At 35.3% G+C, this 16,344-nt stretch overlaps 2 protein-coding genes across 3 annotated transcripts; both read right to left on the reverse strand.

Annotated features, from left to right (window-relative positions):
* Window positions 1-4,335: 4,335 nt before the first annotated feature.
* LOC110915186 (myosin-binding protein 2) lies at window positions 4,336-8,107 on the reverse strand. Its single transcript, XM_022159838.2, has 4 exons — window positions 7,026-8,107; window positions 6,448-6,570; window positions 5,114-6,362; window positions 4,336-4,964 (listed from the first exon to the last, which is right to left on the reverse strand). The coding sequence occupies exons 1-3, from the start codon at window positions 8,038-8,040 to the stop codon at window positions 5,137-5,139; spliced, it is 2,364 nt and encodes a 787-aa protein (XP_022015530.1). The 5' UTR covers window positions 8,041-8,107; the 3' UTR covers window positions 4,336-4,964; window positions 5,114-5,136.
* Window positions 8,108-10,898: 2,791 nt separating this feature from the next.
* Window positions 10,899-15,606, reverse strand: LOC110915184 (putative clathrin assembly protein At2g01600). 2 transcript variants are annotated; one of them, XM_022159837.2, is made up of 14 exons: window positions 15,382-15,606; window positions 15,226-15,295; window positions 15,052-15,149; window positions 14,831-14,969; window positions 14,615-14,742; window positions 13,891-13,983; window positions 13,695-13,811; window positions 13,536-13,601; window positions 13,254-13,334; window positions 13,098-13,178; window positions 12,526-12,717; window positions 12,389-12,455; window positions 12,200-12,318; window positions 10,899-11,394 (listed from the first exon to the last, which is right to left on the reverse strand). In XM_022159837.2, exons 1-14 carry the CDS (start codon window positions 15,469-15,471, stop codon window positions 11,110-11,112), a joined length of 1,626 nt encoding a protein of 541 aa, XP_022015529.1. In that variant the 5' UTR covers window positions 15,472-15,606; the 3' UTR covers window positions 10,899-11,109. The 2 variants fall into 2 exon arrangements, with proteins under 2 accessions (XP_022015529.1, XP_035840979.1); XM_035985086.1 differs by lacking the exon at window positions 15,052-15,149 and having other exon boundaries at window positions 15,382-15,539.
* Window positions 15,607-16,344: the final 738 nt, after the last annotated feature.

Raw genomic sequence — 16,344 nt, forward strand, 5'->3', positions numbered from 1 at the left:
AAAATATGTTTTTACCCCTAGCTAAAAATTATGATTTTGCTCTCAGTTTAAAATTATGATTTCGCCTCCGGTTCAAAATATATTTATGATTTTGCCCTCTGTACAGCCATACAGAGAGAGGCCCAAAATTACGATCATATCATCGTTTTTTTCCCCATGGCAAAATTATAGTAGTCTTTTTGTAATTGATTAAGAATTATTCGGCCATCGCCCCGCCCAATCGCCCCGCAACGCAGGCGGGGCATCTACTAGTTGAATACATATGTAACCTTGTACATTTTATGAATATGTGTATTTTGCCCTATAAATGCTATATATCTTGCATGATACATTTACTTGTGCATACATGCCTCACGGGTGTGTCCTCTTTCCCCGCTATTGTACTTTCGGTGTTTTTCCTTCAAAGTTTTAGGAGCTGTTTGACAACTTCTGAATGGGTAAGTGCTGAACCGGTAAGAGGTCTAAACCATTAACAGTTAGTATAATGCTTAACCGTTCAGAGACAAATGTCTGACCAATTCAGATAAGAGGTCTTAACCATTCAGACTCAGTATAATGCTTAACCATTCAGAGAAAAATGTCTAAATCGTTCAGACATCTACTCGCGAAACAAACAGTCTGAACCATTAAGTGCTGAACCAGTAAGAGGTCTGAGTCATTAAAAGCTAAACAAACAACCTCTTAACCTTAAAATCATTAATAACCGCTTATTAGTGACTCTTAGTGTTTTTCCTTCTTCAGAGTTTTAACATTAAAGTCATTAATAAACGGTTATTAGCAAAGATAACTAAGAATAATCATCTCTATCTATTTTATTATCATATAGATATCAGTTAGTTATGAGTTATGACATACACATAAAAAACATTTGACACCCAAATTTTCTTTTCTTTTTCAATCTCTTTCGGCCGTTTATAAAATGATATTCCATAAATTTTGGATTTAGTTTGCCAAATATAACATTAGCAAATAAAAAAACATTAGAAAAATGTAAAAGAAAAACGGTGGGTGCCAAAAGAGGTTAAGAGGATGATGATGATGGAATGCCTGATGAATGTGCATGGATGTAATCATGTACCTATCAATCATTATTTCCTTTCAATTAATTACCAAACGTGAACCCATCTCAATCATTATTTCCTTTCAATTAATTACTTTTTTTTTAAATCGTTACTTATATCCTTAATCCACCTTATAGTTTTTACTAGGGTCGTGTTATTGGCACACATTGAGGGATTAAATCGACACCCTCAAAACGCATCGTAGAAGCCTATACGATGAGTATTGAGGTGGGTTCAAACTTCTATGTCTGTCAAAGGATGCCACCGTCCCCTACCAAAAAGTAATACACATCGTATAGGCCTCTACGATGCGTATTGAGGGTGTCGATTTAATTTTTAAATTTTTGCAAGGTAGCTTCCTGTCACGCGGTAGCTTTCCGTCACGCGAACGAAAAAGCAACACTTTGGACATTTGTTGGTCTTTAAACATTTAGGAAACATTATTTTGAGAATACCCCTGAATTTATTGAAGCTGTAGAATGAGATCCTCCACTGTAGGGTTATCATCTTTCAACCCCATTTTCCCTAAATTTATCGATTATGTTTTTCAACAGGGATGAAATGCAATGATTCCTCTCAATTGAATAGACCGACACTTGCTTCATGGGACTCACTTGAATCGTCTCGGATGTAATAACAGTACATTTAGCATCCGTGCCTGCTTGAATTGCAGAAAGCAAAGGATAACGAAGATGAACATTGTATTTATCACGAAAGTACTGAACAACCAAGATAACAGCTCCGGTTTTATTTGCTTCGTCCACTATAACTATTTGTGTATGCATTCTGTTGGTATTGAATAACAGAATCAGGTTTTCGAAACAAGGATCGTTCTAATAGATTAAACAAAATAAACCCTCGTTTCTTCATCTTCAAGAACAATGATGAACAAGGATCGTTCTAATAGATTCCGAAGCTGTTATTTCAGTTATTTCTGTTGATCCACAAATTACAACAAATTGTGTCTAATGCAAGGATCTTCGAATGCGGTGTGTACGTTAAATACCGTTCACCGCTTTTTTAGTTGCTTCTCTTGTTAAGTTTCTGAACTAACCGAAATCCACAAATTCCAACACTTTCTCCGTCGCTAATTTCTCTACTCACCGTGAAATCGAACAGTTTCTTCGTAGATTCCGTCCGGTTTCAAAGCCGGTTGAGGATTGCGAGTGTTTTAGACTCGTTCAAGACCGACCTCTGGATCACACTAGAACTATTTGTGTATGCATTATGTTGGTACTGAACAACAGAAACTGTTATTTCAGTTATTTCTATTGATCCACAAATTTTAACAAATTGTGTCTAATGCAAGGATCTTCGAATGCGGTGTGTACGTTAAATACCGTTCACCGCTTTTTTAGTTGCTTCTCTTGTTAAGTTTCTGAACCAACCGAAATCCACAAATTCAAACAGTTTCTCGGTCGCTAATTTCTCCACTCACCGTGAAATCAAACAGTTTCTTCGTAGATTCCGTCCGTTTTCAAAGCCGGTTGAGGATTACGAGTGTTTAGACTCGTTCAAGGCATGCAATGTTTTCTCTCAATTGAATAGACCGACACTTGCTTCATAGGACTCACTGGAATCGTCGCGGATGTAATAACGGTCTCTTTGCTTCGTCCACTAGAACTTATTTGTGTATGCATTCTTTTGGTAGTTAATCATATCGATTGCTATAACAGGATGGATGTGACACATACAGATAGATAAGCTGTCACAGTTGTCAAGACCGTTTGTCGGGTTTCCAATGTTCACATAGGGTGATAAACAACGCTGATACGAACACATGTGTTTTGAAATAGGCTTTGTTCTTGGTTTAATGAAGTTACACGTAACATCTAGTTATATTCAGATTTAAACAATGCACGCCTCAATTGAGATAAAGGACATCCATCAAGCTCAAAAAGAAAACTTGTGTTTCCCATGGTCACAAACGATTGCGGTTTGTATTTTGCATAGCCACCGTTTCCGTAGTAAAAAAACGGTTGCGGTACTATTTGTGTATGCATTCTTTTGGAGAACTTATCGTGTGTTGCAGTCTGGAAAGATGACCAAATAGAGATTTGAATAACAAACTGTGGAGAACTTGTTTGCGTTATCCATCAACATAAGCTAAAATTCTCTAAAATTAACAAGGCGGTCTCTTTGTTGCGTACTGATTATTGAAAAGATTTGTTGAAATCGAAGAAAAGAGTAAAAAAGATGACAGGGGGTGTGCCATTAGAAAATCCCTTTTATTATCTTTAAATCATAGCCTAGTGATATCTGGAGATGAGATAAGGCTTCTGGGTTCGATTCCCACAAGTAGGTTTTTCCCAGATTTATTGGGTTTACTCTTGAATTTGTGTATATGCGTTATTGCCTACTGGATAACTGGAAATGAATATGATCGGGTTGTTTCGCTGGTGGCACGATTTTGATACTTCAATGGTCCGTCAATCATCCAAATTTGCGGTTAAAAAAATATCTGTAAATCATCATTAACACTTTTATAACTTTTCAAGTATTCAGTCCAACTTTAATACTAGTAAGTATTAACTAACAATTTCCTGTTTTATATGTTCAAGAAACAAAGGATAATAATGTATTAGGGTTCTAATAACACTATCAACTAACAATTTTTTTTTATCCTATTTCCATCAAAGTTAACGAATTGAAGACAATGATGTCCACATTATCCTTGTCAGGACTTCGTATTAGTCTATTGTGTTAGCTATTGGTAATGTTGTCCGCGTATCTTTGTCTGCCACTTGTCACTTGTCGATTGTGGTGGTCCGGATATTTGGAGCTAATGAGCCTGTAGATATTTCATACAATCCGAAAGTCATGGTGGTCTTAACGCTCTAGATGTATGGATTAGCCAGAACTCATGGTTCTGAATATGTTGATCCGGAGCTCTGCTACTAACGTGACCATTTAGGGGTTACCCGTTAATTACCTAATATATATGTGTGATTAATATAAAGAGGTTTGGCCATTGAGACAAACATTCTAAACGACAAACACAATGCTACCAAGGGCGTAACTTTGTGGAGGCGGGAGGGGGCGGCCGACCCTCCGAACTTTTCGCTCAGTAGTGGAGAGTATGTAGTTTTCGTATAGAATTTTTTTGGGTATATACGTTTTTGACCCCCCCCCCCCCCGGCCGGTTTTATAGAAACTTTTGGTATATACGTTTTCGACCATCCGGTCGGAAATCTCAAGCTTCGCCACTTACGTTACCAATTTAAGGTAGATGTCAATAAACAGATAAATTAACAACTACACATAGAACAATCAATTCCAAACAAAAGAACAGACTTTATATACTTACAAAAGGACACATAAAATATAAGGAATAGGACCCTTGCCCTTTCTTCCTACTCCAAAGACAAATTTTAAAGAAAAAAAATTCCAAAATTTTGAAATTTTCCTACACCTAACTGTCAACAATCAAAACAACTTGGATATGTTGTCCACCATTGTATGTCTTATCTTTATCCCATCATATTATAAAAGAATATAATACAACATAGTGTGTAACATTATGTTATATAATACAATCTTATAATACATGTAAGAAAAAGGTAAAACATACAAAATAAAACAACATATAACACATGTATTAACGGACATACACAAGTTAACAAGTTAACTTTACTCAACTTGAAACTAAATCATTGTGAAAATGGTAACTTTTCTCACCCTAACTTTTTTTTGTCTTCTTTCTTTCTAAACCTCACTATCCTAATCACTCGCAACCATCATCATCCTCCTCCTTTTTCCCTTTAAAAGTGGAGATGAAATGACTCAAAAACCCTTGATGCTTTAAGAAACATGCTATAGCACAAGGCCATATATGGAATAAAGGAAACCCCACAACAATGTGCCTCCAAGGACTTCTCTTCCATGATTCACCACTTTTTGACCCTAAACATATGGAAAAAAGTGATATAAAGCAAGTATAACCATTAAAGAAAACTTATTATATTATTTTATTACCGCATCAAGAGTTTTAGTATTAATAAAGATAGAAACTCTTGTTGCGTTTGTTAGATAAAAAATAACTAGTTACGTACCGTATATAGATTTGTAATGAATCTTATAAGAGGACATTCTCGGTGTAACTCTTTGCTCGAAGATTCACGTCTCGAAGGTCTCGTAAATGATGCAAGATTTCTAGAAGTACTTCCATCCCTTTATCGCCTTTTTTCATCGATCCGATGCAATGTTTTAAAAACTCTCTATCCGCCTCTAGGGCTTGTAGCCTTACGTGGAGTTGATCTATTTCCTCTTCCATATCTATTCGCTTCTTCTCGAGTTCAAATCTCATGACAGCCGTGTCTTCAAACTTAGAAGGATGGAATCCATTTTCGTATCCGTTTCTAACCGTCACATCGTCTTCCGCCACGTCAAAAAGAGGGAGAAGTTGTTTCCCCATTGCTTGTTTTCTGGTTCTCACAAATCCGTTGTTTGTGGTACATTCAATAACTTGACCACTAAAACTAAAACCTATAGCGTTGGTCTCTTCATAGTGATCCTCTATTACCCTTACATTAGCAAAATGTTGATCCTCTTCATCACTCAATGCCACAAGCTTCTCTTCTAAGAACTTCAATTGCTCAAGAATCGAAATCCGCTCTTCCTCGAAGTCGGCTAATGTCGATTCCAAATCCAAAACGGAATCAATGGGTGTATGCGCATGTTGAATTTTTCGATCCACGTCAAGGGTATTTGCATCTTCGGTTACATGATACAAGTCGACTGATGACCCTTCGTCGTCCTCGGAAACCGAAGACGTTTTCATCTTCTCTTTCGCCTTGTATTCCAACACTTTCTTTCGATACGATTCCAATTCCTTTTCCTTCTTCATCATAAGTTCATTTAAGAGTTGTAAAGCTTCTTGATCGTATTCCGACTGTTCTTCCATCATTCGTTGATATTGTAACGCCTCCATTTGCATCGCCGCCTTCTCTTCTTGAAGCCGGTTTATCATAGCCATAGTCTCATTAGCGGCCACAGCCGAAGCATTCCTCTCTTCCTCCAATTCTAAGTATAAATCACGTAACGCTTTCCGCTCGGCTTTTAAAGCCGATTTGAGCTTCTCGGCCGTGTTCACCGGATCACCATTGTCCGTTTCACTAATCACACTTCCGTCAAAAGACTCTTCCGCCCCTGCCTTGGGGATCAACCACTTCTTGTGAAATGGATTCGGACTATGCATACCCGACGGTGTATCCGGAGCTCTCTCTTCCTCAATCTCTTCTATCTTTACACTCAAGTTCTTCAAATCCCCTACATTTTCTTCTTCTTGAGCCTTTTCACAATCTAAACAAATTCAAAAACAAAGTTTCATGAATTCTTGACATTTGGGTAATGACATACATATTCTTATAACACTATTAGATATTACCATTTTCAATATTTGAATGCAAAGAATCATAAACTGTTGAAGGTTCTTCGAGTATGATCTCATCACATGAATCCAAAACCGGAATATGTGTTCCTATTGACACAACTTCTTCTTCTTCATGAGCTGCAGAAAACATAAAATTCAATTATAATTTAAATAAATTTGATTGAAATGGTAAGAGTAATTCCTGTTCAAGCCGAGCCGAGCCGAGCTGAACCCAAGCTTTAACCAGGCTCGAGCTGTTTGACATATGAAAGCTCGAGCTCGGCCCGTAGGTAAATTTTCAAGCTTGAGCTCGGCTCGGGTTCAACTTGTTTAATATTTGTATAATTAATTTATATTAATTATAATTATTATTATACATATAGTTTAGTCATTTTTTTATATTTTTATAAATGGTAATTATTATTATTATTTAAATATAAATTTAATATATTAATAAAAATTTATATAAGCAGAGAGCGCGTTTAGGCTCATGAGCCAGCTCGAGCTCGATAAGCAAAGCTCAGACTCACTCGGGCTCGTTTAAGCTCGAGTAGCCCGGCTCGTTTGCACTAGGTAAGATCATACATACTTACCTGGATGACGACTATCTGAATCATCCTCTTGAACCTCTCCAGTGTCGATTAATCGGATTTGAGTTTCTTCATTCGTGGCAACTTTTTCATCACCAAAATCAATCAAATCACTCAGATTCTCATGAAAAACAACAGTTTCTTGTAAATTCATCTTAGCCTCTTGAAAATCCCCAAATTCATGATCTTCTTCTTCAATACTATTCGAAAGTTCCTCTGTTTTTTGATCGGCTAATTCAAACGGAAACAACTTATCTCCACTGTATTCAGTAAAAAACTGAAGATCCTGTGAATCTAAATCTTCCCCGTTTTCAAATTGAATCAAATTCTCTTCAATTGAATTTAATTCTCTAGTAATTTCAACTTCATGTTCCCCTGTTTCCTCTCTTTCCTCTGTTTCCCCTGTTTCCTCTGTTTCCTCTGTTTCAAATTCTTCTTCATAATTTGATCCAATTCGATCATCCGAAACCTTTTTCTCAATATAATCATCGATCGAATTCACCTTCTGGGCAATATCCATAACATCCCATAAAGGATGAATCACAAAACAAGAAGATTTCCTCTCGAAATTCACTCCACAACAAGAACACTTCAAATCCACTTCACCTTCTCCATCAATCTGCATCACATCAATCCGTTCGACTTTCGAAAACACAATATTCCTCGGTTCCGCTAACTTCCGATTATTCAAATTATTCGGACCCGGATCAGAGGATGAGCAATTCTCACACATGTCACGAAATTCGGCTAGTTTTTTATGATTTGAACAGAACTTCAATTCAGAAATTTCTTTTGAGTGAAGCTCACAGAGATGGTGTTGAATTCGATTGATTCGTGCACAGGCGAAACAGGGAGGGTTTAAACCGAAGAATTGAGTGAATTTGATGATCAAATAGGAGAAAACAGAGTTGACAAGGAGGAGGATTATTAATATCCATTCGAGTAAGGTGTAAATGAGAATTAATGTGATGTTGTTTGTGTTGTTGTCCAACATTGTTGCAAATTTGTTTGCAGCCATTGCTCGCTCTTTTTTTGTATGTATATTTACAGAGAGAGAGAGAGAGAGAGAGAGAGAGAGAGAGAGATGTTTGTGAGGTTTGACTATTGAGAGTCTTGACTGAGTTTTAAGCAACAGAATTAGACTTTGTATGCTGTCAATGGGGCTACATTCTTCTTTAATTTAAGATATTTTACAGAAATAATAATAATTAATATGTATTAAAGGTAAACTAACTGGAATTCATGTTTTTTTTAATTAAAAGTAAACTTAAGAGTTTCATCTAGAATAATATCTTGTTGTCATAGAGATAATAGAGATGTTGTTTCAGTGGTCAAAAGATATGTTCTCTCTAGTAGGGACGTAGGTTCAATTCCTGCTTAGGTCATTTTCGAGAGACATTTGGGTGAAGAGATGAATCGGGGCTTTAATCCTGGGTTCGAACCTGACCAGGGGGGAGGGTTTACGGATTCCATCCGGTTCCTGCGCATCAGAGGGCACGGTCTCATGGCGGTTGGGGAGTCGACCTTGAACATCGCCTCGAGTATGGTAGGTTTACACGTGAGATTCTTTGTCGTTAAAAAAAAAAAGAATGACATCTTGTTTTATGTGTGGACTTGAGACATGTTCGGGTTAGTATCGAATCGAGCCCATAAACACGTTTAGTTACCAAGGTCGTGTTTAGGTTGACAAAACACGTATAGTTACGAAGGTCGTGTTTAGGTTGACAAAACATGTTCACATTCTATGATTTAAAATTATTTTATATACATGTCTACTTTTTATTGTAATATTATGATTTTGGAGAATAAATGCAAAACATATAAACTAAAGTAAAATTAACAAACATTGTTAGTTTCAATTCGTGAAAACTCTGTGTTTGAGTTTGTGTTTGATAAGATTTATGTCCTTACCTTGTTCGAGTTCATGTTAGATTTCCATGCATGTGTCGGGTTTTACCCACCAATCCATATACATGACTCATTAATATCATTTTTTTTCTTCGAACGATTTACAAAACTTATAACAATCCATCGTATGTTTGGGTTTTCTTTCATTTTGTTATTATTCTTATTACACCTATTTATAGTTTGCTATATTAAAATATACACATGGTCCCTAGAAAAGTAAAAGTTGTAATACAAACTTGCTCAAATATATAATGTATATCATGATAAGAAAATAAAAGCCAGTTAGGGGGTCGATAAACCACTAATAAGTAGGTGGAGTCATTCAAGAAAGCAAGGTGTGGGGAGCCACTAAGGATACCACATGTTAGACCTACTCTTATATATTTCTTTTTAAATATCGTATCTTATTGGCCGGTTCTATCATTTTACTAAATCATCGTATCGGCCTATAGAAATCGAAACCATGGTGTTATTGATTTAGTTACGAGTTAACGGATTAGGAATGAAAGATTCAACCGATTTTATTGAATCAAGAAAAATCGATGAAAATCAAAACAAAACTGATGAAACCTCATAATGCTTGACTTTTTTCTTTGTTGAACAATGTTTGAGACCAAACGAGCTTATTGAACGAATAACATGTCAAGGTTGTTGATTTAATAGCTAGCGCGGACTTAAAAAGTTGCTTACAGACTAAATCAAATAGATCCATTGGTCAAATGTCCCTGCTTGGTTGGGCAACAGTTACAACTGCTTTCGGTTTCCATTGATGACTCGAAAGACAAACATCATTTTGTTATAATTCAGTCTAAAATTTATGATAAAAGACTTTAAAGTAAAGAAGATGATTGTTTTACATAATTAGTGTTTACTTTAACTTTATTAATGATATTTCATTTAAATGACCATGTGCATGACTCATGGCAAAGTTTAAAATCATATTTTCGTCTTAATTTTCACGTTATTGTTTATCTCCCTTTTTATTATCTATTCAATATTAAACAAAGTAAGTTGAACTAAAAATCTAAGATATATACAACATATAAACTACCATCCTTATAGGACGCTACTAAATGTATCTTCTTTTCTACTAAATGCACCACCTCCTTCAACTTTCACATTATTACAATCCAAACCCTTTTTTTGTCATTTTGTTATCTTTAATGATTTTTGTTACTAGTATTTGTTTTTAAAATGTTATCTTATTTAAAAAGATTTTTTTTTGGTTATTTGAAAAAAAAATCGTTTCATTACGTTTTAAACTAAGCAAGTCATTTTAACTTTGAAGTGTGATTTTTTTGTTCATAACGGCTTGAAGTTGGTATTCGAATTCAGTTTGTATAAACATTAATACACATATATTTTTATGAAGCTTTAATGCCAGCCATCTTAATATAGTTTTTGGAGTTAAAAGAAGAGAAATATATTTGAGAATCACCACTATCAGTTTGTAGATTATGATTTTGATTAGTCAGTAACATACCCTCGCAATAATTAAATTTCAACTTATATCGATTATTAATTAATATTACATGCTTTGATCAAATCATTTTACTACCTAATGTGCTAGTTAACGTTTTATTTTCTTTTTGTATTTTATTACTTTTAATAAATAAAAGTTGTTAATTATATTATAAAAACATTTTAATATAATAATAATACTAATAAAAATAGAAATAGAAAGACGAGAGAACTAAAATACAAAATAAATAAAACTGTTTTTTTCAAAAAAGGTTCTGAAACTTTTTTATTGTTTAAAATATATCTTTTTAATTAATTTGTAATGACGTTTTATAGAAATATAATAAAATACTAGTTAGAGAAACTGTCTTAAAAAAACATATTTAAATTGTATAGAGAGATAAAATTTGACAACTTTTAAACTGTATTTTTAGAAAAAAAGGGTATAACCAGTAAAAAGGGGATGTATTTAGCCAATCCGTTATATGTAGTACGCTATACCACTAGTGAAAAAAAGTAGATTTCAATATCTAACAAATAACAACCAAAACAAGATTATATTTCCTCAAAAAAAAAAAAAAAAAACCCACAAAAGCAAGCATGTTACAAGATCTTAGGACCATATGACCCTAAGTAACAAAACAAAACCCACAACCAAACCAAAAAAAAAAAAAAATCAATTTCTTCCTTTTTTGGGTGATATCCTCTACAAGTTTCATCATAACAAACCCGTCTCGAACGGATTAGTGACTTGAGTATGCGTATTGTTGACCGGGAACGGGCCAAACCCTGAATCGATAAAAGGGTTGGGTGGACCCATTGTCAAGCTCAGTTGTTGCTGGGCTGGACCAAATGGGTTAGCTATATGAGGATCTGCTATAAACGGCGGGTCCCCTACTTCAAACGGGTTGGGTGCTGGAGACCCGTAAACAGGCTGTTGGGCTGCTCTGTATGCTCCTTCATCGTACAAACTGTTGAGCGTGAGCGAGTCCAATCCACCACCCTGCCCACACAATTCTTGATTACAACAACAATTTTGCACACTAAAAATGTAACTAGTCAAAACTAAAAATGGGTTGGGTTGGGCTGGGCTGGGCTGGGCTAGGTTGACCTACACATTATTAAGGTCCATTTCAACACTACACTATATTGACTATAACAATGATATATTATAATTTTGTATACAAAACTGTTGGTATATAATTTTGGCCTTAGTACTCAACATTGTAACAAATTAGAACATTAATACCTGATTTTGCAACAAAAAACTATTAGTACCCGACATTGAAATTTGGCAGAAACCACAAGGACCAACGGTGTAATTTTTTCATTCTTCCTTTATATCTTTTTGGACATTTGTGTTTTATGTTTTGTAAAAGTCATGTCAATGTATAATATTTAAAGATAATGACATAACCTAGATCAACATGTCCATAAGTTAAAGGGTAGAAAACGTTACCTCTAATATCATTTACGTTACTAATTCGGTTATAATGAAAAAAAAAAAAACAAGTATAATAGCTAGTAAACAAGTGGAATTAGTAGGGCTGGTAAATAGTGTCTTATCAGGTTTAAGTGGTATCTGATAATGTGAACAACAAAAATTTTAAACATGAATACGACTCGTTTAACTACTTTATATCCAATGTCTGTATATTTTATGCACCTAGAAGGAGAAATAATGGATCATAACTTTCAAATTTTGATTATTTTTAAAAACGTAAAAAATCACTTGGTGTACTTTTCAGTAAACAGTTCTAATCGTGTCTTATACAGGTTACCTATTGCCAGCCCTAGGAATTAGTTACCAGTTGTCTTTCTTGAAATGAAGAAATATCGGTGGTGGGGGTGGTGACTAGTGCAAGTTCCCATCCGGTTAAATCAAGGTCTTTCGCTTGTACACCAGTGGATCCATTTGATGTCGCATCTACGCATAGACATCGCACATAAAAAAATAAGTCATGAATAAAAGTTTCATGAAATAAAAGACGCGTTACCAGTTGGAACTATGGCAAGAGCCAACGCGTTGCTTTCCTCAATTGATGGTGCATTGAAAGTTAACCCCTAAATGTAACATATAGACAAATTCACAAACATGTGGGATTGATTAACCAATCAGATTTTGACACGTTACCAGTAAATCATCATCGGGATCCTGGCTGCTGTTAACAGTTGGCGGGGAAGGTGCAGGGTCAGGGTCAGGGGTAGTATCGTCATTTGACACAGAAAAACTATCTACGGGCACGGGTTTAGCTTCAACAGGCGAATTTGCATCTTCAGTGTTGTCTTCTGGTTTATAAGTCAGCATAAGCCTTTCCGGATATTCCTGGAAGTGCACAATATTATTATTAAAAAATAATTAAATTTTAGAGTTAATTGCTCGGATGGTCCCTGTGGTTTCACGTTTAGTCCCCACCTTTTGGAAATAGCAGGTATGCTCCCTATGGTTTGTAATTTTGTTACTCGGGGGGGACTATCCATCCGAGTAACAAAATTACAAACCATACCTGCTATTTCCAAACTAACTGACATCTACTCCGGGGACTATCCGAGTAACAAAATAACATACCATAGGGAGCATACCTGCTATTTTCAAAAGATGGGGACTAAAAAAACGTGAAACCACAGGGACCATCCGGGCAATTAACTCTAAATTTTAAATATATGATTTAGGGTCCGTATGATAGTAAGTAAGTTTACACGCACCAAAGCGTCTGTTGTGACGGGTACCATCCGTGGCGCTTCGCTTATATACTCCTCCATAGTCACAAGAAAAGATTGTGGAGGCTGCAAGAGTTTTAAATTACTAATAACTAATAATAATACCCCAACCTTACTCGATGGGTAATATAGTATATTTACCTCTCTAAGAACAGGAAATTGGAAGTTTCTAGCGAGCTCGAGTCGTTTACAGACTTGATAGAAGTCAGAAAGACTTTCAGCCTGTAGAAAATTTGATTATATGAATAGGTCGATTCGGGTTATAAGTTACCCCTAACGGGTCAAAATCATAAATAAAATAAAGAGTAGCTTAAAATATGACACGGGTCGGGTCAATCTGATTTGCCATATCTAATAATCATAATATTACAAAGTGAAAGGTTTGTAAATAAATCAAAATTAATGAATGATTCAAGATGTCACCTGATTACCGGCTCGTTTATATATATCCAAGGCTTTTATGGCTTCATGTCTTGGCATCTCGAAAAACTGACATCGCGAAATGGTTATTTTTAGAAAAATATAAATGAAAGCTACAAGAAGAAGGTATCATGCTTTTTAATGTAATGCAAGTAAAATCACCTTGTCGATAAGATTTATAATTCCATCGTTTATTGCACAATAAATTTTAAAGCTCTCTTTGAGTACCAAAGCTAGCGCGTATTGTACAACATAATTACCGATAGCTGCTCCTTCAGGCTGCATAAGAAAAAAGGTAAAAAGAGTTGAAGCTGCCCGACCTGCCCGACCCGCCACTTGTACTGAGGAGGTAACAAACCTTGCATGCCATAAGACGGTATAATAGCTGCTGTAAAGAAGGCAACTGCTCCAAAAGTTTTTCACTATCCAAATCGCGTGTTTTGCTATAGCCCTGCAAATTATAAGTAAAGACGTGTTGAATACCATACGATAATAAATTTAAACATATTATTTAATTAAATTAAATACGCCCCGCTTGCGGTATGCTCATATAATGTGTGGGCGCTTGGGGGGCAAAAGTGAAAGTGCACTGATTTTAACGTTATTTTACTAATTTCGTGTAAATAACGTTAAAAGAGGGGGATGGTTAATCATGCATTATGTGGAGGCGTTGATAGCCCAAAGACATGCGCTAATCGGCGTATGTCTCAATTGCTGAGTGTTATGTGCCTTATGTCCAAGGCTTGATGCAAAACTACAATCGAGCCAGGGGTCTCATTGGAAGCAGCCTCTCTCTCTATTCCTACGTGGTAGAGGTAAGGCTGTTTACATCTCACCCTGCTCAGACCCTACCTTAGCTTTGCTATTGGTGGGATATACTGAGTATGATGATGATTTAATTAAATTAAATAAATGCATGTGTTGTTGGATATGGATCTGTTAACATACATTCACAAAAGTTTTAATGCATATATAGAAATTACATCGAAATAGAAGGTAAACAGGCAACAAGCTGCGCTGCAACCCCTTTTTGAAGAGCAAAACTAAGTCGTTAACAAGATCTTGTTTAATAGTGAACATACCTTATCTTCACCTTTAGCAGATCTAGTAAAAAGCTCAGATTCAATATCATATTTCAAAATTTTAAAGCATTCAAGCCGTTCCTCTAAGAACAGTCCATACGTACGAACCCAAGCCGAACAATCCCAAGCTGAAAATCCACATTCACATTTTATAAAATCATAAATTTAAAAGCAACACAATAATACAAACAACACAAATAGAGTTTCATAAGCAACCAATCGGGCTTGAATCGTCTTTAAAAGTAGCTAACTGCAAAACATGCCCTCGGTGTTGGAAATTCAAAAGCTCTTCCCTGAAAGCAGGATCACCCTCCCGCAACGCCCTATGGATAACTATCAGTGTCTTCAATGCCACCTAACAAAGTAACATAAAACAAAAAGATCTATTTGTATCAAACATGAACCATAAATCATAACTTATACGTTGTTAACACTACCGTCCAGTTGCGAGTTTTGGCTAATCGTCTTGTAAGTGCATGTAAACTATATTGCACATCTGCTCGAGGTCGAATGGCAGATGTAGCAGCCAATATTTCTACAATAAACACATGCATTTATCCAACTAAAAAATCTAACATAAAAAAAAAAAAAAAAAAAAAAAAAACACTCACTTCTGATGTGTCTCTCTTTGGGTGGGCATTCGACATGATTTGTAGCTTTAACGATCGCAACATCAACTTCCTAAAACAGATTTATTATATAAACTTAACATACATTGAATTAAAATAAGAAAAAAATCGCTAGAAGAATTCATTCGATAAACTAACCTTGAAATCACTATTAACATGAGCTAACCCAACTTTCGTGTGATCTTTGAGAGCGCCGTATGCTTTTCGCCATGTTAGCATTGTCGCCATTTCCTCTCAAATCACTAGATATCTCAATTGATCTAATAGTAGTAGTGTGTGTGTGTGTGTGTGTGACAAAAGCACAAATGGTTGTTATGATCAGAGATTGCTTCTATGTTAGTCCAAAGTATCTAAAAGTAGATAAACTGCATTGCAAAAGCGGTTGTTGCAACTGTTTTTTTTATTATTAAAGTTGTATTTCGTTTTTATTAATTTTAAAATTTGGTTGGTATGTGGGGTGTCCAAATTGGTGCACTGTCATCAAGTATGGTCCTACTTGTGTTCCTTTTATTGAGAGCGAAGATTAAACGCACCATAGTGCACGTTTGTATTGAGTAGCATTATATATTATTCATCCTATGGGATATTAAATTTTATATGCTATTTAGAAAAATAAATAAATAAATAAATGCCCATGACATTATAGTCTAATGTCATCTTGGAGCTGTGATAAAGTTTAGGGTAGGGACCATTAGGTCATGAGTTCGATTCACACAAGGGGGTTTTCCCAGATTTATTGGGTTTCCTCCTGATTTGATGTATAACATTATACCCTCGTGGATATGGATATGATCGGGTTCTGCTCGTGGCACGATGATACTCTGGTGGTTATGAGTTATGGATTTATGATCGGGTGGTTTTGTCGTAGAAAAATAAATATTACTATGGATTTATGAGTTATGAATTCTAAAGTTGTCGTTATTTAAATGGATTTATGAGTTATGAATTCTAAAGTTGTCGTTATTTAAATGGATTTATGAGTTATGAATTCTATAGTTGTCGATATTTAATGTAATGACAACCTCATTTATAGCTAAGTGAAGTGATTATAACTGTAATTGATTAATTAACTTAAAACTTTGATAACGATTTAATTTATAT

Source organism: Helianthus annuus, chromosome 16 (assembly GCF_002127325.2).
Source record: "Helianthus annuus cultivar XRQ/B chromosome 16, HanXRQr2.0-SUNRISE, whole genome shotgun sequence".
In the NCBI taxonomy this organism is placed as follows: Eukaryota; Viridiplantae; Streptophyta; class Magnoliopsida; order Asterales; family Asteraceae; genus Helianthus; species Helianthus annuus.